The sequence below is a fragment of the Vombatus ursinus genome, unplaced genomic scaffold (assembly GCF_900497805.2).
Source record: "Vombatus ursinus unplaced genomic scaffold, bare-nosed wombat genome assembly UNPS02007344.1, whole genome shotgun sequence".
Taxonomy (NCBI): domain Eukaryota; kingdom Metazoa; phylum Chordata; class Mammalia; order Diprotodontia; family Vombatidae; genus Vombatus; species Vombatus ursinus.
In genome coordinates this window covers 3,790,385-3,814,453 of record NW_020947122.1, presented here as the reverse complement: position 1 = coordinate 3,814,453, position 24,069 = coordinate 3,790,385, and the positions used below count along the sequence as shown (strand labels likewise).

The 24,069-nt window shown below is 38.9% G+C and overlaps 3 protein-coding genes and 8 non-coding genes across 18 annotated transcripts in view; 9 read left to right on the top strand and 2 right to left on the bottom strand.

Moving 5' to 3' along the window:
• The window catches only part of CUNH11orf54 (chromosome unknown C11orf54 homolog), a 28,331-nt gene extending 27,153 nt beyond the window's left edge, over positions 1–1,178 (bottom strand). Inside the window, exon 1 of one of the 3 annotated variants that reach the window (XM_027849375.1) lies at positions 1,113–1,178. The gene's annotated coding sequence lies outside the window, so the exon portion shown is untranslated. Of the gene's footprint in view, positions 1–1,095 lie in introns of all 3 variants that reach the window. The other 2 variants (XM_027849374.1, XM_027849376.1) reach the window with 2 other exon arrangements.
• A 186-nt stretch (positions 1,179–1,364) lies between these two features.
• On the top strand, positions 1,365–13,384 carry TAF1D (TATA-box binding protein associated factor, RNA polymerase I subunit D). Of its 2 annotated transcripts, XM_027849390.1 has the most exons (15): positions 1,365–1,508; positions 1,787–2,008; positions 5,327–5,413; positions 5,967–6,357; positions 7,077–7,252; positions 7,500–7,548; positions 8,036–8,200; positions 9,263–9,312; positions 9,726–9,765; positions 9,982–10,122; positions 10,747–10,813; positions 11,467–11,512; positions 12,276–12,345; positions 12,657–12,732; positions 13,212–13,384. In XM_027849390.1, the coding sequence occupies exons 2-7, from the start codon at positions 1,989–1,991 to the stop codon at positions 8,102–8,104; spliced, it is 792 nt and encodes a 263-aa protein (XP_027705191.1). In that variant the 5' UTR covers positions 1,365–1,508; positions 1,787–1,988; the 3' UTR covers positions 8,105–8,200; positions 9,263–9,312; positions 9,726–9,765; positions 9,982–10,122; positions 10,747–10,813; positions 11,467–11,512; positions 12,276–12,345; positions 12,657–12,732; positions 13,212–13,384. The 2 variants fall into 2 exon arrangements, with proteins under 2 accessions (XP_027705191.1, XP_027705192.1); XM_027849391.1 differs by lacking the exon at positions 1,787–2,008 and having other exon boundaries at positions 1,370–1,508.
• LOC114033767 lies at positions 8,908–9,036 on the top strand. The gene has a single exon (XR_003568029.1). It is a non-coding gene; the product is annotated as a small nucleolar RNA SNORA40 (small nucleolar RNA).
• LOC114033761 lies at positions 9,525–9,658 on the top strand. Its single transcript, XR_003568026.1, has one exon. It is a non-coding gene; the product is annotated as a small nucleolar RNA SNORA18 (small nucleolar RNA).
• Positions 9,807–9,877, top strand: LOC114033768. Its single transcript, XR_003568030.1, has one exon. It is a non-coding gene; the product is annotated as a small nucleolar RNA SNORD5 (small nucleolar RNA).
• LOC114033769 lies at positions 10,530–10,666 on the top strand. Its single transcript, XR_003568031.1, has one exon. It is a non-coding gene; the product is annotated as a small nucleolar RNA SNORA8 (small nucleolar RNA).
• LOC114033771 lies at positions 10,974–11,104 on the top strand. The gene has a single exon (XR_003568033.1). It is a non-coding gene; the product is annotated as a small nucleolar RNA SNORA1 (small nucleolar RNA).
• Positions 11,996–12,068, top strand: LOC114033760. Its single transcript, XR_003568025.1, has one exon. It is a non-coding gene; the product is annotated as a small nucleolar RNA Z40 (small nucleolar RNA).
• On the top strand, positions 12,407–12,525 carry LOC114033772. The gene has a single exon (XR_003568034.1). It is a non-coding gene; the product is annotated as a small nucleolar RNA SNORA32 (small nucleolar RNA).
• Positions 12,942–13,076, top strand: LOC114033770. Its single transcript, XR_003568032.1, has one exon. It is a non-coding gene; the product is annotated as a small nucleolar RNA SNORA25 (small nucleolar RNA).
• A 10,199-nt stretch (positions 13,385–23,583) lies between the features above and the next one.
• CEP295 (centrosomal protein 295) overlaps positions 23,584–24,069 on the bottom strand; it is an 88,930-nt gene continuing 88,444 nt past the window's right edge. For all 5 annotated transcript variants that reach the window (XM_027849363.1, XM_027849362.1, XM_027849366.1 and 2 more), the window contains one exon: positions 23,584–23,733. In XM_027849363.1, coding sequence (XP_027705164.1) covers positions 23,695–23,733 — 39 coding nt within the window. In that variant the 3' untranslated portion in view covers positions 23,584–23,694. The remainder of the gene's footprint in view (positions 23,734–24,069) is intronic.

Sequence of the window (24,069 nt, the reverse complement as noted above, 5' to 3'; positions counted from 1 at the left end):
CCCAGCCCTCCCCCACCAACACACTCTCAGCGTTGGTGACCTTGGCCTCCCAGCTCTTCCTCCAGCTAGACCCTCCATCGCCTCCACTTGCAGACTCTGGGCATTTTCAGTCTTATCCCTCATGCCCACAATGCTTGTCCTCATCACCTCTACCTCCTGCTTCCTGGGCTTCTTTCAAGTCCAGCCTAAAACCTCAGATTCTTTTGGAGGCCTTTCCCAACGCCCCTTAATGTTGGAGCCTTCCCTCTCTTGATTATTTCCAGTTTATTCTCTGCATAGCTTGTTTGTACATAGTTGTTTGAGTGTTGTCTCCTTGAGGGCAGGGGCTGTCTTTTGCAGCTATGAAGTTTGGTAGAGGGAGCACCGGGCCTAACATTAGGAAGACCTTGGTTCAAATCCAGCCTTACCTAGTTACTAGATGGGTGATCCTGGGCAAATCACTTAACCTCCGTGTGCCTCAGTTTCCTCATCTGTAAAACGGTGATAACAAAAGCACTCACCTGGCAGAGTAGTTGGGAGGATCAAATGAGATAATAATTGTAAAAAGCTAAGCACAGCGTCTTGCACATTTGGGCTATACAATTATCATTTTATCTGATCTCAGAAAGGGACTAGTTCTGTGTCCTGGGCAACTCACTTAACGGCTACCTACCTGTTTCCTCATCTGTAAAATGGGAATAATATCCCTTATTCCCACGGTTGTTGTGAGGATCAAACGAAATAATCATTGTGGGAAAAGCTCTGAGCATAGTGCCAGGCACACAGCAGGCACTTAATAAATGCTTGTTCCTTCTTTGAATTCCCAGCAGCACAGTGACTACCACATAGCAAGCACTTAATAAATGTCTCATTGACTTACAGACTAAAAGAGGTTCGGGGACTAGTGCAAAGTTACACCGTTAGCTGGGGGTCCGAGGCAAAATGAACTCGGGTCTTGCTAGGACTCCAAGCCCTCGCCAGCTCAGCCACTTGAGTCAGTTCAAATCGAAGGTCAGCGGCCAAAGGCCGGCCAGGGAGGATGGTGGGGCTCCAGCAGGGACCCCCAAGCTCCCTCCTCCTCGCCCGCCCCACCCCCCTCCGGACCGTCCCACTTACAGAGCCCGGGTCGTTACCTCCGTGTCAGACGCTCGTCCTGACCGGGGCGGCACTGCCTCGGCCGAGGCCTCAGCGCACTTGGCTCCGCCTCCTCTCCATTTCCCCTCTCCCCCCACTTCCCTCACCGCCCCTCTGTGGCTCCGCCCCTTCCGAATTCCAAGCTCCGCCTCCGCCGTCCAAGATGGCGCTCGAGGGCGGGGCACGATTTCTTTCCCATTCCCGCTCCTCCCAACGCTCTTCGCTCCCGCCTTCCCTCTCGCGCCTCCCCCACCTGCGTCTTCTCGGCCGGCAGCCGATTGATCTCGCGAGATTTCTCTGCCCTTCTTAGTCGGGCGGCACGTCCCCAACGTCCTTTTTAAGCCTCGTGCGCCTCCGGACTCGGTGGCGTCAGTGTGGGTGCGAAGGAGCGCTTGGTGAGTTACCGTATTCCTCCCCCTCTCCCATCCTTCTCCCTGCCTCGGGCCGTCCTCTCACCGGGCTTCTGCTCTTAGGCGGAGGCTTGGCCCGGCGGCCGCACCACGGGTGGCCGGGCGGGACGGGGTATAGCCATGCGGCCTCCCCTGGGCCTCGCCTCTTTGGGGCACCAGCTGGGACGGCTCCTCCGCGAGTGTCGGAGGCCCAAGAGCGCCGGCTGGGTCGTGGGCCCGGTGGAACAATCCCATTAAGTGGGAGTCGGTAATTTTTTTTTCAGCCGTGTCAGATCGATATTTCGATCTCAATCGGTGTGATTAAAGAAATTTGGCAGAATCATAGGAAATTGGAGGTGGAGGAGACTTTGGAGCTTCCCCGGAGCACCCCTCGTAAGCAGGAAGCAGGCTGGAAGAGGGCCTTCCCCCTCCGCAGGGGCCGAGAGCAGATTCTACCGCCCTGCCCCCGCACCGCAAGCCATCGGGATGGGTGGGGCTACGCAAAGGTTTTACTTGTTTGTTTATTTTATTTTTCGACGGAAAGGCGCTTTGGGAATTTGAGGTTTTGACAACGTAATGAGTGAGCGCGTGGGTCTCATCTGTTTTTAAAGGCGAGATGATTGTGGAATTGCTGACCTAATGACAATGAAAGAAGCATAAATGCCATTAAAAATAATTGATGAGGTGCCTACTGTATGAGGTGCTGTGCGGTATGGATAAGTTTTACGTGAGGATTTGAGAAACTGATACTTGGGGACAGAAGGGCTAAGATGACGTCACTTGGTCTGTGAGCTTGAAGGAAGATGGCGTTCTGAGAGGTGGCGATGAAGGGGATGGGGACCTCCTGTGTAAGGCATAGAGGCAGGAAATGGTGGTTGTGCAGTTACTCAGGGAAGGTGGTTAGGGGTGCTGTAATCCCAAAATCACAGCACGCAGGTCCTGCCCGAAAGAATTCGACCCAAGCCTTATATCAGCCAAAGACAAGGTTTATCAGAACATCTGTCATGTTGGCCAGAGTCTGAACATTAGTGAGCTATTGACCAGATTATAAGAATCCGAGCATCTTAATGGAGACAAGACGGATCTTATAATACAGAAAGACTGTGGGAGGGATCTAGGAGTGGCCAAGTAGTCTGGGGTGACTGGAGGAGGGGTCTAAGGAAGATCTGGATGGGAGTGGACCTGGACAATGGAGCCTAGCTAGGATTAAGGGTGGGAAGTGGCCAGGGGCCATAGGAAGGTAAGACAATGGAGGGCAAGGCTAGGTTAAGGGTAACAGAATTGGGAGACTGGGTGTAGCCACAATTAAAGGCCAGTTGATGGAATTATAGCCTCGGGAGCGCCAGAGATTTGGCCAGTGGGAAAGTCCAGGGTTTTTCGTTTTTGGGGTCTAGCTCCCAACCTCATCAGGGCCAGCATGTAATGAGCCTCCAATACCACAGCATGTTTTATCATTGTTAGTCGTTTTACAGTCCTTTCTGACTCTTTGTGACCCCATCTGGGGTTTTGGCAAAATTACTGGAGTGGTTTACCATTTCCTTCTCCAGCTCATTTACAGGTGAAGAAACTGAGGCAAACAGGGCTAAGTGATTTGTCCAGTCCAGCAGAATGTCAGGCCTGATTTGAACTCAGGAACGTGTCTTCCTGACCTCAGATCCGGCACTATACACTGCGCCCCCTAGCTGTGTGTCCCTCCCCCACCCCTCATTTTATCGTAAAAAAGGAGACAATAAAGGTGGAGTGAAATGGTCTCTAAATTAGATAAAATACTAGGAAGCTTAAGGAAATTCTGACTGGGAATGAAAAAACACTACTATGTGCCAGGCCCTGTACTAAACAGGAGGGATACAAATAAAAAGGCATTCCCTAATGGGGGGAAGACAACACGCAAAGGAAAGCTGAAAAGGGTAAGTGCTTCCCCTTCCCATGCACTGGGAGCATGGCGGACTCCTGCAATTGCTGGGAAAAGAGTTGACTGAGCCCTTTTTAAATGGTGTCTTAGGGAGGGGTTCTTTGCTCGGTTCTTTTCCATTTGGAAGATATTGAAGAGTTGTGAGTACTAAAGTTTATAGGTGATGATTTTAGTGAGAGCATGATGATGATGGTGTGCAGCTGGTTAGAATGAATGAAATGATCAATCTGGAGTGAATCTCAGAAGTTTCTAGCAGTGGTGGGAATCCAGAAGTGGCAGGTTTCTATCTTCCTTTGCTCAAGTCAAAGGATTTTTAATTATGGCCATTTGGTTCACAAGTCAGGAAGGAACCTGGTGTGTGGATACAGTTTTGTATTGTAAGGAGAGAAAGGAAAGGCCCACTTTCAGATGGGGATAATAGCAACTGAACCCAAGCAAGTGGGTAATTTAGGACCTTGTCTTACTATGAGAATTTTTTTTTCCAATAAACTAGAAGTGATGCGGTTTAGGGGTGTAGAGACCCAAAATAATGAGGTATAGGGCAGAGTTGTCTGAAAAGAATTCATGAATTCAAGCATTCTTTAAGTTGTCAGGCAGAGCTCCTTAAGGGATTCTGCCATGGTGGGCAGAGCTCCAAACTCTTGCAACCTCACAGGAATGATGCTAAAGCTTATATAGGGAAAGTATTGGATTATGTGCCAAGTATGCTAATTAGGTGCTAAGTACAGCCTTAGTCAGAGGCATCATTCACTACTGAAACTGGGGAGGAGGATTCCTGGGGGGGGGTGTATTTTTGGTCTGTGACAAGGTAGCTTCAGGAGTTGATGTCTATAACTTAACCTTTGGATCCACAATAACTGGGAATCACAGTTATTGTTAAATCATCACAGAACGTGATAATTTGGTGCAAGATAAGTCTCCTTCATACATACAAGGGGAATTCTACAGAGGTCATCTTGTTCTTGTAGCAGGGAGAGATAATGAGATAGTTTGCCTCACTGGGTCCACTCAAGACTTACTGCCAGACATAGGATCTTTGGGCTGAGGAAAAAACTGTCAGGGATAGTGTGTTGAGGTTGGGGAGGAATATGATCTAGGAGTGGTGGGGTCCATGTACAAGCACCCCATCTGAAGGAATTTAAAAATTAAAATTTTAATTGGAAAGCTAGGTTTAGTGCTATCCATATATATATATATATATATATATATATATATGCATATTGTTGCCCCTCTCCCTCCAACACTATTTTTTAACTGAAAGAATATAATAGAAAGAGCATGAGATTCAAATTCTATGTGACCTTGAATAAGTTCCTTGACCTTTCTTTGGGCCTCAGTTTCTTTACCTATAAAAGGAGAAGGTTTTTGGAGTTCCCTTCCAGCTCTAAATGTGTAAGCCTGATTTAATTGGTTCTACAGAGTATGGTGGTGGTGGTAACTGAAATAAAAGGGATTAAGAAGTGCTGGGAGTAAACCTGGTAGCAAAAGAAATGTCAGCAATGTCACATGCATGCAGCATAACCCAGGAAATTGGGTTTAGGCTAAACAAGGAGTGAAGTGCCCACCACGGGGTCCCTATTTAGATCTGACTGTATAGAACTACCACCTAGAAAGGGGTGAAGATTTCTACTGGTCTTGTGTTCTCTGAGTGGGTGGGAGCTTTTTCCATATAAAAGAACAGATGCCACCATTGTGACTAAGAAATTGACTAAACTTAATACAGAGGTTCAAGATACCATGCATCATTGGTTCTAATAGGGTTATACTCGTCACAAGCCAGATAGTGACTGATTGAACAAGGGTTGGGGATTGACCAGAAATTGCAATACCCATATCACCCTGAAAAACCAGGACCTAAAAACTGAATTTGATGGAAGGCATATAAACATTGGGGAAATCTTTTTTCTTTTAGAGTAATGGATGAAACTCAGAATTTGAAAAGGAGTTTGAAGAAGGAAACCTCTTTGGCTTCAACTGGTTCATTGGTAAACAATGAAATGTGAGTCTCCATTTTCATAAAAGCTATTAGTCAGTGAAGATATGGTAGGAGATTTACAGAATATGGGGATTAAAATAAGGATCTGAACATAGTAAATGAACACAGATTTGATAATTGAGGGAAATATCTGTCTCCACTTTAATGGAATTAGAGGTTTTGCTGGGGAAATTTTAATAGGTTTCACATAGTTCTGTGGTGTCCATTTGGGGTTTTCTTGGGAGAGATACTGAAATGGTTCACCATTACTTCTCCAGTTCATTTTACAGTTGAGGAAACTGAGGCAAATAAGGTTTAGTGACTTGCCGGGGTCACAGAACTAGTGCTTTTTTATGTGTGCATGTTTTTACTGTGCAACAATTATACTTGGCAAAGAACTCAGATCACATGTATATTACAGTGAATGCTCCAAAAGCCTTTAGTGAATAGAAAGTATAGTAGTTTAATTGTTTGGCTTCTGGAATGCTGTGGTTGGAAGGTATCATCCTTAGCTAATGTAATAAACAGCAAATTTAAAATTTAGTGAAGTCTTTTTATTTATTTTTTTCTGTTACAGCGATGACTCAGATTCTAGCAGCAGTTTATTCAAAACTCAGTGTGATCCCCCCTCACCCAATCGAAAACCAAGAAACATATCTACCTCGAATATGATACAGTCACCTGCAAATACTCAGTTGCAAGATAACTCAAGTGACTCCTCTTCAGAACTAGAAACATTTAATTTGCAAGTTGTTTTTGAAAATTGGAAGAAAAAGAAGAGAAGGAGAAAATACAAGCCAACTGGAAGGCCAAGGGGAAGGCCAAAAGGAAGTTTTAAAAAACAGCCGTCTTTAGGCATTGTACTAAAAAAAAAGGATCTGTTCAAAGATAAAGGTTTACAGTTCCCTTTGGTAGAATCAGAGAATGGAAAGAAACCATTACTTTGGAAGAAAATTTTAGGTTATGAGGTGAGGCCAATTTTGAAAAGTTCTTAGAGATGTTATGTAGTGTTGTACCAGTGTTCCACACAAGTAACTTGTTGAATGGAAAATAAGTATTTTGTTTTTTAATCCAACTATATATAACTCAAGTTATTTGGGTTTTTCTTGGCAACGATACTAGAGTGGTTTATTATTTTCTTCTCATTTTACAGAATGGGAACCTGAGGCAAATTGAAGGATTAAGTGACTTGCCTAGGATCATATAGCTAGTATAGTAAGTGTCAGAGGACAGACTTGAATTTAAGAAGAGTCTTCCTGACTTCAGGCCTGGCACTCTATCTGCTTTGCCACCAAGTGCTACTGTTTAATGTACTGGGAATAGAAAAACAAGACGGGGGAAAAAACCCTTGTTCTCTTTAACAGGAGAACATCAATAAAGGTTAAATGGCAGAGGATGCATGATTCTAATAACTGATTAGAATATAGCAACAAATGAAGGCTTTGTTTGTAGTAAGACCTGAGTTTCAGTTTCCTTTAGTCACTGTAACCCTGGGCAAGTCATTTAAATTTAACCTCAAAGGATTGTGGTGAAGATTAAGTAACAAGAATGTTTGTAGAGTATTTTTGAGAGCAGTCAGAAGTGTAACAGGAATATAATAATTCTCAGGCTTCTTGAAGATTATCAGTTCTAAGACATAATATTCTGTAAGACATCTGTTAAGGGTCTCTGTAATTTCTTTATATAGCAAGCAGTTGCAAGAGGGTTTTTCAACTATATTAAGGAACAGAAATATGAATCCCACCTCAGAGAAGCTTTGAAGCATCTAGATGTTGGTGAAGATTTAGAAAAAGAAGACTTTGGTGTACGGAAATACAAATATTTAGATGATGATGGATCTATTTCTCCTATAGAAGAACCGAAGTAAGTTGACATGTTTTTTATAGGCCTTTATTATATGTATATTGATTTCCCCCTCCTGTATGCTTTTTTTATACTAGTCATTTCTAGATCTTGCCCTCATGTACTTGTATTGTGCATATTCCTTTTGTCCTACCTATTTTTCAAAATGTTAAGCAATTTGAAAGCCATTTTTTCAACAAAGGAAGAGAATAGAAATGTGTAATGCTTAAGTAACTTAGGTGTGTGTTTTTTGTTTTTAATGTTTCAGTGTGGAAGACCAGTTGGATGATCCAGATGAATGTGATATTAAATTGGTGGTAAGTAAATATGATTTAGGCATAATCTGTTGTAGGCTTTAGCAAAAAAAAAAAAAAGTAACTTTTGGGGGGGGGGTTGGTGAGGCAGTGGGGTTTAAGTGACTTGCCCAGGGTCACACAGCTAGTATTATGTGTCTGAGGTTGGGATTTGAACTCACATCCCCCTGACTTTAGGGTCAGTGCTCTATTCACTGCACCACCTGACTGCCCCCAAAATGTAAATTTTTGAAAGGCTCTTTGAGAATCCAGAAGGTTTTGTTGATGGTGAGGAGTGTATTAATTGGGAAATGAACTCTGGAATCCAATGAATTTTTTTTCATTATTTCTGGATGTAAATAAAACATTTGTAGTAACTTGGAGGATGAGGTAACAAGAATTATGACCCCTATATATTTGAACTTCATGTTTCCTTTTTTCTAATTTTCCAATTCTTAAATGTACTTAAAAACAACCTAGCTTAGTTGTTGCTTAATGTTTCTTGGTATAGGAGAACAGTTGTTTCATAATAAGTACTGAATTTCCCGAGAAGGTGAAGACAAAGATGAAAGAGTGCTAAAGAGTATAAATGACATTCAAGAAAATAATTGCAAGAAAGATGAAACAGATTTTGCCCAATGAAAAAAAAATTCCATGGACAAAGGGAAAAGAAATGGTAAGCAGTAATAGATTATTTGGATTTATTATGCTAGGTGAAATATAGATAAAAACAATGCCAGAAATTTGTACATTTCTAGGATTGAGGATATAAAAAGCCGGAACAACTCACTTGAACAGTGCATGTATTTTTCACAGGAGCACTGAAATGGTGGCCCAGGGCTGGCAACTACTTTTTAGAAACCTATTTCCTACTTTTGGGGCATTATACCTAATTCTTCTCACATTTTCATGGTATGGAATCCAGTAAACAGGCATGAGAAAATACAGGTACTGAGAGGCAGCTTGGCATAGAGAATTAGAGCTGATCTGGGAGTCAGAACTGGGTTCAAGTTCTCTGTTTGCCATATCCTGACTGTAACACTATAAGCAAGTTACTTTAACTTGTTAATGCCCCACAGGCCTAAGTCTACAAATTTTGAAATATGGCAAGGAACGTTTCCTCAGTGGAAGTGCCCCCTACCACAGCTCCTGTGCAGTTCCGTCACTTGGTTTATAATAGTACTATGGGATGTTTTGTTATGTTTACATGTTGTATTATTTATATTCAATGTCTCATTATGGTATACTTCACTGATGTTTTTTACTACTACAAGCTGAAGAGCACTGTATTGGGAAGAATGGAGCCAGTGTTAAAAAAAAAAAAGTGCCCAGTTTAAATTTCCCTAGTTGTTAAATGGTATGTGCCATGTTTGTGAGTGTCACTGCACTTTGTTCAGCTTTGTTTTGAATTGTAGACAAAGACTTAAAGACAAGTGCAAAACAGCAAACCCTCTTTTGCAACCCACAACCCATGGTTTTGTATGAGTTGTGATACATACAAGAAGGGACAGTGTTAATGAACATCTTGAAGTAGACTTGAAAGTTGAACCCTTCCCTTTAGAGTGCCTTGGTGTTCTGGATTAAGAATAAGAATGAAATGGAAAATATAAAAAGCTGTAAAACTAGAAACAGTCAAACTGGAAGTTAAGAATAATATTGGGTAGATAAGCACTGTTCATACATACCTTGAAAGTTGAAATACTTTACCCCACTTCTATCTCTTTTTCCCCCTGCTTAGGAATTTGCATTGAGGAACTTGGTGATTAAAGCTATATGAGAATTTTTCAGGTATGAAATTTCTGGTCTTTATAGTGAGTAAAATGTGGAAGAGTTGTCATGTTGTAAGATTTTTCAGCTTTTGATACATAACCTTGGTCTATCAAAGATCTTGAATATATTTTTGAACAATAGTAAATTGTCTTAAGGATAGGTAAGTTTTAAACCTCTTAGCTTTTTTTATTTTGAAGACTAAACAGTTTTCTTTGTTTTGGTCATCTCATTTTGAGGTCTATCCCGATAGGTCCTTTTCCGTAGGTCCTTATCGTTGGAAACGCCTCAGACAGCAAATGTGTAGTTATCGCTTTACCCACTTATCTATTCACTAGGTCTGTGGGGATAAAACTACAAGACAGACTTAAATCTAAAGCAATATCTTGTCTCAAATAATGTGTTTACCATACTAACACAAATTTTTCTTTTAGATGATGCCAGTTTGCTGGTTTCTTTGGATGTTGTTTGTAGGTAAGCTTAATCATTACAGTCTTAGCATTAATCCGATTATAGTTCATATGATGAATTCTTTTGTTCAACTGCTGAGTGATGGAAACATGAACTGAAATGAATTCTGACAGAGCTAACAAACTATATGACCACAAAATGTCCTTGATGAATATTTGGACCTTTTTTTTGGCCTCTACTGCTTACAATTTATTGTCAACAATTTATTTGTTCTTTTAGCTTGTCTGCCAAAGGGAATTCACAGGATGTGCACTGTGGTCAACAAGAAGTTGATTTGGACCAGGGTTGTAAATATAGAAAGATGACTGCTGCCTTAGTTCTGGGTTTAAGACATCCCAATACAGCCTATTAAAAACTCAGGTCTGTATTCTCATATCATACTTCCTATCTTGTATTGAAGGGTTTTTTTTTTGTGTTCTTTTTTTCAATTCAAGTTTGATTTTACAGTTATCCATATTAGATTTTAGATTAGATGTTCAAAGCTATCTATTCTTAACATTTTTGTTTCATGTGTTTTATGCATTTCTGTCACATCACTGATTTAAAAAAAACATTAATCAGCCAGTCTGGGCAAACAATTTGATCCCTAAGATGGCCCTTAGAAAAACTGAGGTTTCAGGAAATAACTAGGGAAAAGCTGATAGAGCTCTTAAAAGGTTCCTACCATATCATATTTGGGGTGGGTGGGTGGGGTTGCATAAGATTATATTAAATCTTTAAACATGTAGGTTTAATATTTTTGTGTATCCATGTCTTCACATAAAGACTGCACTGTATGGTATCTGCACCCAGCAGTATTATTGTTGGGCTGTTCAGAAGACAGTGCTATAGAAACTCGGTATCTGGCATCGTTGGTTGCATGCTTACTGTGCATGTTGAACCTGGTATTTCTATTGATACAAGCCATTTTAAAAGGTACCTTTGACTTATTTTTGTTACCATTTTGCTATTGAATTGATCCATATTTAGATTTTTTTTCTTTAGGAAAGGTGATTTTTCAGGGACCTGGAAACCTGTTTGAATGGGAGATTGGCAAATTGACATACTTACGGTAGGTAGATGATTATTTTCCTGTGTTTAAAATTTTTCCGAATTGGTGGGGGTTTTTATTTGTACATGATAATTGTAACCTCACTTTGACAGCGATCCAAGTCGATGTTGATTATACTAAGCCTTAATGGAATTCATTATTCCATCATTCCTTTATGAAATGCCATATTCCAAATAATCATGAGCACATTTGGAATTTGTGTTCATAGTGTAATAATGTGGCTATAATAAGACAGGTTTTGCTTCCATCACTAAAGATTTATTAGTGGTGACAATGAGACCTGTAACAGTCTGCAATTTTTGTATGCTCTGCAGTTGAGCATTGGCCTTTCAAGCGAAACAAAATTTGAAAGAATTGTGGTGTCTGTACCAAATAAGGTTCTGAAAATCATGCCTGTTAGATGTCACATTTAGTTAACACATCTGTTGGCATCTTTGCTGTCCTCCTGGCCCCTGGTATTTTTACAGGTAGTTCCTTCTCTATGACACCCCCCCCCCCCCCCCAAAAAATCTTTCAAACAAAAGATTGATATTTTGATAAATGTTAACTGTCCATAACAGGTTAGTTTTGTGTATTTATGCAAGGGAGAAGGAATTGTGGGGGGGGTGGTGTGCAAAAAGCAATGACTGGCTTTTCTAAAATTATATTTTTAGGAAGATCAAAGATGGATATATATCAGGCCAGTTTTCAACATTCTAAGTAAGTATTTTTATAGTAGTAATTTAGCTTCATCATCATTCAGATCCTTCATTTGTTGCTGTATTCTGATCAGTTACTGGAATCATGCAGTGATGTCAAAAGTTGACATCATTCAAAGCATGAATCTGTCACACACACCATGGGAGTCCACCTGCCAACAATCAACATTAACGAAATAGGCTTTTTGTAAGCCTAGTGCTTTTTTGCAGATTATGTGCTATACATATATTACATGGAATAAGAGTCAATTTCATTTAGTATAGTCTGGGATTGCCTGATTGAGGCAATTTTACGTTTCCAAAATTTATTATTAATCTCTTGATTTTATTTGGGATTGTGGAAGTTAATGCATCCACCCCCATGGAACGAGTCCTGATTGGGCTGGGGCAAAATCCTGCTGAACTGAAGATGTTATTTTAGAAGCTTGTCATTTGGATCCTTCTGAAACTTGTTTGGCTGATTTTGTTAAGTAAAGGACATTAAAGATGTGATGATGATTGGCAAAATGTTCAACTGCTCTGAAGAGGTGAATGAAAAATGGCCTTTCTGAACATCCAGGTTCTTTGCAGTTAATACCTTACTGAATCCTAAGAAAACTGAGCAAAGGAGAAAGTGAGTTCATCAGTAAAATATATGATTCATTTACTAATTGAATAGAACTTAGGACAATTGAAATATAGACATTGAGTTTTTAGAATTTTCTTGATTACTGATAACTGAAAAATGATGGTCATCTTACTATGACAAAATGTTATCACTACAGGTGTTCTGAAAACAACAATGTATTACCAACCACAAAGGAGCAAAAGGAAGGAAAAAACCTAGCCTAAAGGGTGTGTAAATATATTATTATTCATTCTTAATTTCCTAGTGGTGGAGTCTGGAGATTCTGTCTGGTCATTACCAAGGCTTTTAGAATGTGGTTTCTGATTGCTGTGGACATGACCACAAAAAATTACCCCAGCAGGTTTATATTTGCTACCTTAGTAGCATTTAACCTTTTGGGAACATTTTAACAGAGCCCTGGGCCATACTTGTATTGGTGTATTGGATGTCAATCAGTAAACATTTACTAAGCACCTACTATGTGCCACTCAATAATGTTAATGATGGTCTAGTGATTTCATCTTTCTGATAATTTTAGATCAGTCTGACAAGTACACTGAAACTGAAGCAAGCTATGCTGTAATTTAAACATGTTAATGTTTCAAGATGGGCAGGTAAAGTTGATTTTTCTTAAACTCTATTTTGCCAGGTTGTTTTGTTTGTTTTGTTTTTTGTTTTTTTTTGCTTTTTGGTGAGGCAGTCAGGGTTAAGTGACTTGCCTAGGGTCACATAGCTAGTAAGTGTCTGAGTCCAGATTTGAACTCAAGTCCTCCTGACTCCAAGGCCAGAGCTCTATCGATTGCCTCACCTAGCTGCCCATACCAGGTCATTTCAAAGAGGGCTTACATGGCTTTGAAACCAGAAGCTCTTAACGCTATGACCTAAAAGGAAAAGTCTCTATAGGATGCCATGATTAATTGCCGTAATTATCATGGTCTCTCACTAAAGAGATACAAGCCTGATGTTATCAAATGAGTAACAGACCAAGAAAGGCAATTCAAAGAATATTTGTTATCTATGTACATGTAATGTGATCATTAATAAAGTCAGCTAGGTCTCCACATTAAATTTTGTCATGCTTTCTGTTTTTAAGAGAATGGAGAAAGAAAAGACAGCCCAAGGAAAAAAAGGAAGAGTCATCAGAAAGAAAACTATCCATCTAAAATGCCATCCACATTGCAGATTCTCTGGAGAAGCAGTTTTTTTAAATGTTTTGGTATCTTTTTTGTAATGAAATTGATATTTCAATAAAATAATTATTTGACATCCTTTTTGTAATGAATCTCTTAACCCACTTTAAATTCATAAAAGGTTAGGCCATACAAATGAAGACTAAACAGAAAATCCAAGACCATTAGGATATGGAGAAAAACAGTCTATTTTGAGTTTTAACTTTTTATATTTTCTCTTAAGATTTGATTGTGAATTCTACCTGACCAAATGAGGGTTCTTTTTCTGACTAAGACTTAGCTTAATATACTTACATTTGCTCCTCCCTCCAACAAACTTGGGTATTACATACCCATCTGCACCAGGTGGTTTTTGTGTTGGGTGGAGGGAATATTCTGAGCATACACCATCACCATTATGGTGGTAAAAAGATGAGTGTAGAGGAGCTCAGACACGTGAGTTATGGAGTCCTTATGGGCAGTTGACTTCTACTCTGGCTATATCAGGTGGGCTTTATTGGGTTCATGGAAGCAGGTGGCTGTTCTAATTAATTTATTTTGATTTATCAATCCCTTCCATAAGCTTTTGTTCTAAATTTTTCTACGCCTCCCTTTCCAAGACACAATCTGATAGGCTATACATATACATTCCTATTAAACATATTCACGTTAGTCACGTTGAAAGGAAGAATTAGAACCAATAGGAAGAGCCACAAGAAAGAAAGAAAAACAAGGGGAAAAAAAGAGCAAATAGTATGCTTCGATATGCATTCAAACTCCATAGTTATTTCTTTGGATGTGGATAGCATTTTCCATCATGAGACCTTTGGAGATGTCTTACATCCTTGCATTGCTGAGAAGGGCCATGTCTGTCAATGTTAGTCATCACACAACGTGGCTGTTACTGTATACAACATTGTCCTGGTTCTGCTCACTTCACTTAACATCAGTCCATACAAGTCTTTCCAGGTTTTTCTGAAGTCTGCCTGCTCATCATTTCTTATACTACAATAGTATTCCATTACATTCCTATGCTACAACTTGTTCAGCCATTCCCCAATTGATGGGCATCCCCTCAATTTCCAATTCTTTGCCACCACAAAAAGAACTGCTATAAATATTTTTGTACATGTGGGTCCTTTTCCCATTTTTATGATCTCTTTGGGATACAGACCTAGAAGTGGTATTGCTGGGTCAAAGGGTATGCACATTTTGATAGCCCTTTGGGCATAGTTCCAAATTGCTCTCCAGAATGGTTGGATCATTTCACAACTCCACCAACAATGCATTTGTGTTCCGATTTTCCCACATCTTCAATATTTACCATTTTCCTGTTTTTGTCATGTTGGCCAGTCTGACAAGTGTGATGTACCTCAGAGAGCAGGGGGCTGTTCTGCCACATCTAAAGTTCCTCAAGAGACCTGAGAACATGATTTTTTAGTTTATTTTCACTTCCAAAAGCTTTTGAGTTTTAAATTTTCTCCCCCTCCCCAAGACAGCATGCAGTCTGACAGTAAACATTTTCACATTAGTCATGTTCTAAGGAAGAATTGGAACCAATAGAAGGAACCATGAGAAAGAGGAAACGAAAAAAATATAGTTTGATATGTATTCAAACTCCATAGTTCTTTCTCTAGATGTGGATATCGTCTTCCATCATGAGACTTTTGGAGATGTCTTAGATCCTTGCATTGCTAGAACAGATGATTTCTAAACGGATTTTTCAATCTTAGGTTTTACTTAGGACAAAAGATTAGGTAATATGAGTGACTAGCCCTATCAGTTACCAAACTATTCCTTAGGAGCTCATACATGTCACCTTCTGGCTCTTTCCTATAAACATTTCATTCTCCATCCTTAAACCTCACCATTTGATCTATAAGCATTTCATTCAACATTCCATACCATCCTTGGTTATTCAGTCAATAACTTTGGCTTCATTCTCCACTTAATGGATTATTTACTACATTCACTACCTTAGTTTAGGCCCCTATAACCTTGCTTGCTACCTATTCTATTCTAACCTTTTTTTCTACTCAACCACCGATTTTCCTGAATTCCATTTCACTCCCTTGCTTAATAAACTCCAGTGCCTCCCCATTCAAGGATTAAATACTGGTCATGTCAAACAGCACTAACCCTTGTTTCCACTGGCTATCCCCTGTGTTTGAGGTTTACTATCATCAAATCTATTTCTTAGCATCTCCAGTGCCATTTTCTACTTTTTACTGAATAACTTCTTCCCATCTTCATTGTATCATGCTGCTCCACTCAAGGACAAGACAAAATTAGCTTATCATCATGCTGAGAATCTTTCCATCCAAAACACAGGTTACCCAATGTTTATAAAGGAATAAAGCTTCCTCAAAGACCTGTCCTTTAGACATACACTCTCCTCCCTTAGATTCTACCACACTTACCTGCATACGATAAGTATTTTGTGGTTTTCTAAAGTCATCTAAAAACTTTAACGTAGCTGTTAGTACACTAAATGTGAGATTCTTGCCCAGGGGTCATTTAATGGAAAGAATTCACAGGTGATCCTTGGAGAGGCAAAGGAAAGGAGTTGAAAGATTTTGTTTCATATTTCATAGGATATTATTTCATAAAATGTGATCATGTACTATAGTAACCAAAAGTATTTTCAAAGAGACTACCACAAAAATTACAACTTGTGTACCAGTATTTGCTTAAAGAGAATATAGCGAAACTATAAAGAATTTGGTAAGATCCTTCAATCACATCAATTATTTGGTGACTTCATTGTTGATGGGAATAGGTGTGGGTCATGAGAACCATATTGGAAAAGTATGGGTCAAGAGAAACAACAAAAAAGCTAAAGGCTACAAAGAAGCCTCTCAGAACATAAATACTTTCTTAGAGAAAAAAACCAGTAGGTACCAGTGTTGGACATGACTAGCATCAAGTAATGTAAAAAATAAAAAATGAAACTGATCATATTTTAACTGACAGGAAAAAAGGCTCATTATTGATGTGCCAGTATAGTATCTTTGAATGACCCTTTCTGTGTAGTCAGACCACTGACTGGTCAGAGCAAACACCTCAATCAGTAAAAATCTAGGAGAAAGAATAATAATGAGAAAAAGGTATATCATATAACTGAAATAACCTAATCCTGAACTATTTAAACAAATGTCAGATAATGAAAAATGACCTAATGTACAAGAGAAATGAAGATAATTTTAAACAAATTTTAATGGCTGTATGTAAATCAATTGCCTTAACAAGGAGATCAAGTTTACAAGAAGTTTTAGTAAACTTGCAAAGCCAAAATAGACGGCAGCCGAAGAAAACCCTGGTATAGAATATGAGCTCATTATGAAATATTAAGTGAATATGAGTACCATCTAATAAATCAGAAACAATTGAGGATAAAAACCATTTTAAAGAAAGCTTGGCAAGATATCCAAGCAAGGTCATTATGAGGGAATTAAAGGTGAAAATGGAAAAAAGAAAACAAAAAAATGGAAAAGACTTAATCATCAGAGAAAACAAAGCCATCACTCTAGGACTCAGTCCCAATTTGCTTATTGGGGAGATGGAAATCACCCCAAAAAGAACAGAGATGAGAAAAGCAGTTGCACAGGACCAACTGATTATAGAAGACATCATTCATGCTAGAGTTAATACATTTGTGATGGCACTGAGAAACTGATTCAAAAGCTATTCAAAGCAGGGGAAGATACAGAACCATTTATACCACTAAAATGGGATAAAACTGAATATTATCACTCCTGAAATAATGATCACCATTATACACATTATACACAAATCAAACCATCATGACTACTTAGCAAATATTGCATTTCCAACTGCTTTGAAACTATAGATCAAGGCATTGCAGACAGGCTGTTTTATAATCAGTCCACAGCCAAAGAAAAACATCAAACCTGGGGCAGAAGAGGTACTGTGATATTATCAAATGGAATACAGAATATAAAAAATAAAAATGCATAATGGTGATGGCTTACATTCATGACTCTACAGTCAAAAAGCTTCAGGTAGCTTAGTCTAATATGTATGTGTATGTATGTGTGTGTGTATGTGTGTATTTTAAAAAAATAACTGAATCATTTAGAAGGGAGGCAAGTTTGCCCACCCACATGTCTGTCTGTGTGGAAACACAAAGTATCTAAAAAGGGAATTGTCTTAGGTAGAAGATGATCAGACTTCTACTTCATTGTCAAACTTAGGGGCAGCCAGGTGGTGCAGTGGATAGAACATTGGCTCTGGAGTCAGGAGGACCTGAGTTCAAATCCAGCATCAGACACTTGACATTTACTAGCTGTAGTGATCTTGAGCAAATCACTTAAGAAAAAAGAAGAAAATTTAGGCTATCCAAAGTGCAAAAATGTGAAAGAGGAAGTGAAGGACCATTAAACCTTTGGAGCTACATAATAGGTTTGACACTCTGCTCATAGAAGGTGGAACCTTCAAAGGGAAAACAAGTATTTGTGCTGCATGAAATGATGAGGATTCATAGATGTCATTAAGGGAAAGCTCTTCCAGAACTGGTCAGAAAAGAAAAGTGGAATGGTGGTGGTTGGAGGCTGTTTAAGGCTATCAAGGTGGCTTGTGTTGACCTGACATGTCACTGGAGGGAAGGGTTGTCGTGTTGAGGGCATGTACTTAGTATATGATAGAGACCCTCATAAGTCTGGTTAAACATGACATCCACTATTATCATTTTTGTTGATTCATGTGAGATTATATTGCCATAAAGAACCTAGGAAATATTGCTAGGGAATATGAAGTCCTAATTAAGAAATTAAAAGACCACAAGGGCAAAAATAGTGGTTTCATCACTGCTAGTTAATAGCTGATGTGGGAGGTTAAGAAGATGGTACTTGAGAATAAGATTCATATTCCTGAATCAGTAGAGAAATGGCTGGGCATAAAGCACACCTTTAAAGTACTTTGATGCTATGCTATTCAATGCATATATATACTAACTATTGATAGTGATTCATTAGCTATGATGTTTTAAACATTATGTAGTTTCCCTGTTTGTTTTTTGTCGTCTGTTTATACTGTTTCCTTGTCTGAAGTCATGACTGCTATCCTTTGCTTTTTTGAGTTATGTTGCAAGCACCATGCTAAATGATGGCAATATAAGTAGAAAAGATAATCCCTGCCCTCAAGAAGCTTATAGTCTAACAGAAGACAACCCATATATTGGGGGAGGGCAAGGAAGGGGATAGGCCTAGAAGGGATATTTTGGTTTGGGAAGTCAGAAGGATGGTGAATGAAACCATAAGGGAATTTATTAACATCACCTTCCCAGTAACGATAGCAGTATTGACTTGGATTCCAGTTCTAGAACTCAAATGCAAAGAGAATGGAGTGGGAGAGTACTCAAGGCAGAAGGGTAAATGAAGCTGCTCTACTGAAGCATAACAGATTGAAATGATAAACTGAATTGCCAGAAGAAAAAAGTTTAATTTTAAGAAATTAAACTATCTGGATATTGGTGAGAATAAGGCAGGAAAGAAGTCTTAAATCAAAGAATCAGAAAGTAGTTTAAAAAAAACTTGCTCTCCTATTCAAAAAGCCACAAATTTCTCTTCATGATGGGATCTTCCTGAGTTCAGACACGTGCGAGCTGTGGGACCTTGGTCAAATCACCTCACCCTGCTTCCCTCAGTTTCTCATCTGCCAAATGAGCTGGTGAAGGAAATGACAAACCACTTAGTAGCTTTGCCAAGAAAACCCCAAATGGGGTCATGAAGAGTTGGACACGACTGGAAATGACTGAAATAACAATGTTCTCCCATTAATGTTTTCACACTTTTTTTGTTAATGCTAAAATTAAGTCTTAATGGCAGAAGACAACATCCTTCCTTTATAGGGTTTTGTCCAAGTGTTTCTCTATTTCTTGTGCTTTTGAATACATATTTTTTATTACGCTAAGCAAAGATCCTTCTGTTCCTATATGAAGTTTTAACATACATTAATGTTGTGTTTTATAAAAGAATCTTCTGTATGATCAAATGGCACAATCACAGTCTATTTGTATCTTCTTAACATGATTTATACTGAATTTTCTCTGGTATTAAAGCATACTTGCTGTCCAGTTACAAATATTACACGGTCATTTTAGATTCTTTTTATCTACTTTTACTATTTTTACAAAGACAAATTATTTTTAAAAAGAAGTTGATGCCTTTTGTTTTCAAACATAGTAATTTTCAGATTGGTTGGTGGTTGTTCTTCGTTCTTGAAGAAGACCAAAATGATATCACTATGCTGGGGTCAAGGTACAGCGTGTCCAATTGTGGCTGATCAGACCTATATGAGCTCAGAAGGCTCTACCACAGGTCAGGCACAAACAATCCATGTGAACATTTGGAGTGGAGATGGCTCTAAATTTGCGCCTCTCACATATCTATCGAGCTACTGTAATTCTGCTTTGCTCACAGAATACAGTGCCTGCCTTGATGCGGGCACACTGTGCTAAGCTTTCCTGTGCCAGTGTCTCCCATGTCTCACAATCAATTCCAAAGTTCTTCAAAGAGACCTTGAGAGTGTCTTTGTATTACTTCTGACCACCATGTGAGTGCTTGCCTTGTATGAATTCTCCATAAAATATCTTTTAGGCAAACATACTTGGCATTTGGACAGCACAGCCAGCCCATCGGAGTTGTGTTCTTTGCAGCAGACTATGAATGCTTGGCAGTTCAGCTTGGGAGAGGACTTCAGTGTCTGGTACCTTATTTTGCCAAGTGATCTTCAGAATCTTGCTAAGACAAATTCAAATGGAAGAAAATGAGTTTCCTGGCATGACACTGGTATACTGTCCAGGTTTCACAGGCATACAACAATGAGGTCAGCATAATGGCTCTGCAGACCTTTAGTCTGGTAGGCAGTAATACCTCTTCTCTCCCATGCATTCTTTTGGAGCCTCCCAAATGCTGAGTTAGCCTTGACGTTTGATCCATACTTTGTTGCATCTCAGCCTGAGAGGCTGCAGTGAACATAAAATCATCTGCAAACAAAAAGTCACTCACCAACTCCTCCTGAACTTCAGTTTTGGCTTGTAGCCTTTTCAAGTTTCAGTAGCTGACTTTAACGCTGTTTTCATCCTTGTTGAAGCCATCTGAAACATTGCTGAAAACATCAGGCTAAAAAGCACGGACAAGAACACTGCCCGCTGACTGGGAAAACACGTAACTATCCTTGTTAGAAGTATGTAAAATAAGAGTGAATCAATTCTGACTAAAGGTCTTAGGGCCTTTCAAATTAGTAAAATGCACAGATTACATACTGTAAGAGACTTTAGAGATTAAGTAGGCCAGCTCCCTCACTGAAGTGTTCATGCTACCCATATTGGTCTTTGTGACACCTAGTTTCATTTATCTTTTTGTACTTATTCCCTGGTTCTCAGTTGTGTTTTTGAATGTCAGATAAGTTGGGGTGTTATTGGATTTATAAGCTTTTTATCCTTACTTGAAAATGGCTAATTCACTCACTTTGCTTTTCTTTTGGATACAGTTTTCCAAACCTTCATCATCTGTAATACAAATGTCACCAGAGCTGTTCAAAGCTCAGCCTCTTCTGTGATACTCTGTCTCATGAATAGTAAATTAAACAAAGAATCACCAACGTAAGAAAACAGCCTTTAAAAATCACTTTCTAAAAGTAAAATAAAACAATTTTACTTAACTATTTAAATCCCAAGAAAAATAAATAGGGACACTGCCAAGGAACAGACATGTTGAAACTTTTTCAAAGAAAAAAGAACCTCATCCCCTTATTGATTCTTTCTGCCTCCCATCTCCATTAACTCAACATAGCATGCCAATATTTAAAAAGCGAACACATTAAGAAGCAAAATTCCACTAATTTTACCTCTGATGATTAAATAATGCTCTGTCTCAAAGCAGCTGTAAGGTTTATCTTGATTTGGTCTATCTACTAGACAGCAATACTTTATTAACCAAGGAAAAAGGACAGTTGCCAATGTCCTACCACTGTCAGGGGTCCACATGATCATATCAGAGTGTATGCTATAGTAGCTGTTAAATAAATGGTTGAGAAAAAGAAGGAAGGAGGAATAATGAACGAAAAGAACGGAGTGACAAGGGTATTAATGGCAGGAAAAAATTTCAAAATACAGTAGAACACAGAAGTTAAGATGGGCTAACATCAATAAAAGCTATAGGACTCTTGGGAGTATGAGAACACATAGTCTCCATCTCCTGCTGAATGCAGGTAACAGAAGTGTGTTAGACTAAACATTAGATCAGGTAGGCCAGATTTTTCAGGTTTCTAAAAGACTTATTGCAGTACTTACTCACTATCTTATCAGTGAGGGTACTCTCATGTCAATGAAGTTTGTAATTCTTTATGCCTTTGGGGCTGGTCTTCATGAGTTGAAGCCCCACCAAATTCTTTACCTAGGGCAGCCAACCTTTTGGAAATGTTCTCTTCACTTCAAATTGAGAATGCTATCCAAAGCATAGATCAACTTAAATGATAGCCCTTTAGTTGGGCTATGTCCTCTTTGGTATATATCCTTTATTCTCAGGTTCCATTGCATTATACCTTAATGGTCCTCCAGCTTTGCACACATTTACTTTGTTGGCTCTCCTCATCCTGTGCTTAAAATGTCCCCTAATATTATATTCACCTTCAATGCTTTTTGAAGATCTCATCTACTCCAATAGCTTCAATCGTAATTTCTACACAGATGACCCCTAAATGTTAATTTTCGTTAAATCTCAATAAACTGAGCTACATCTTTTATTTTTCTTTATGTTCTTATACTTCCTCAAACTCAACGTTTGTCTTATCCCCCAAGCCTGTCCCTTCCCAAACTTCTCTATTTCTGTTGAGGACACTAACATCTTCCTACTCCTGTAGGAATATAACCTTACTCATCTTTGACTCTTCCTTTCCCACTAAATATCGCATCTAATCTGTTGGCAAGTCCTGTCTGATTTCCAAAATTTCTCCCATGTATTCTCTCCTTTCCACTCTCATTAAGGATGGTTATTTACCCTTTCATCTCTTCTTGCAAAAACAGATGACACAGCCTCCCTAACTCATCTTCCTTCCTTCAACCTCTTACTTCTCCAATCTGCAAGTGGATTCTTCTAATGCACTGTTCTAGTCATGTCATTCCTCAACTCAAAATCCTTTGGTGGTTTCCCTATTGCTTACTAAATATAAATTCCTCATCTTCACAATCAAAGCTTTAATATACCTTTCTAACCTTATCCCATTCCCCCCCCCCCAAAGACTCTACATTCAAGCCTAACTGGACCACTCTCTATCCCTCATCCTCATCTTGCCCTCTCCAATCTGTTCCTTTGCTATCCCATGCATGGTCCCTCCCTACTCTCTTGCCCATATATCTACCTTTTGAAATCCTTACCTTTCACCAATGTTCAATTCTGGTGCTACCTAATCAGACCTTTCCCCCTTCTTTCCTCTTCCAATCTGAAAAAGATCTCCCCAAAATTTCTTAACCCTTTTTGTCAGACAGATCTCTTTGGTACCACTGTTGTTTGTGTATGTCGCTTCCCAGCCCATTCTCACCCAATCTTACTTTTGTCTACATGATCACAGAATCAGAGACCTTCAGAAATCATTCAATCTAAACACTTTTTATAAATAATTAAACTGAGGTCTAGAGATGTTGAGGGACTTGCCCAAAGTTGCACAGCTACTTTGTGGTAGTTGGGGCACAAAATATCTCACCATTATACTCCCTTCACACTCTATTAGTTATAAATTTCTTGACAGCAAGGTCTAAAGATTATATTTTATCTTTCCCAGTGCCTTATACTCAGTAAGCACTTGCTTAAATTGGATTAATCAAATACCTTCACAAAAAAAAAAAATCAAACACCTTCATGAATCTTTCCCTTATTCTTCAATTCTTTCTCTCTGGCCCTTCATATCATTTTGTGGCTCTCTAATAATGCTGTATAGCTTAGTTTTTGCATAATACATGGTTTCTGAATATTTGTGTATGTGGTCCCTGCTAAACTGGAAGCTCTGGTAGGAAATATGTTTTATTTATCTCTGTACTCTTGCCTACACCTAGCATAGTTCTTTGCAAACAGTAGATTTAATGGCTGTTGAATGAATTTAAAGAGGATTTAATAAGTGTGGCCAACAACAGAATCTAAAATTACCAAAGCATAAGAAAAGGAAGGGACTTAGTATAGAAAAGTCTTTAAATCCCATTGTTCTCCAAGACTGAATGAAAACATTAGAAAAAATGTACTTGTAATAAAAATTTATTGAATTATATTTTTTTAAGGAATATTTACAAGTCAGGTTAATCTGAGGTATATATCATGAGTCAATTAAAAGAACCAAGTATGCATTTTGTAGTACAGGATAAAATCCTGAAATAATATCCAAAGTCCTTTTGTCCTAGTGGAAGGTTTTTGCTCGTAGTTTCTCCAGTGTTTTCTGCAGGTAAAACAAAACTGGTCAAAAACAGATTTATTTACCCTTATGCAAATAATCACATCACTTCTGTTTAACTCACCCCAGATACCTAAATCTGCTTGGCTCGCAGAATTCATCTAATGTTCACATGACAAAGAGAAAATAGGCTCAGAGATCTAAGGTTACTTACCCTTGGTCACATAGCTAGTTAACAGCAGAGCTTGGACAAAATCCCTCACCTCCTGAATGAGTCTATTAATCTTTCCTTTAATGTTATATTACTTCTCTAAATAACCTGTAACCAGCGGGTAGCAGTACCACAAGAAGCAGGTTAAGTTGTCAAAATACTTGACTTCT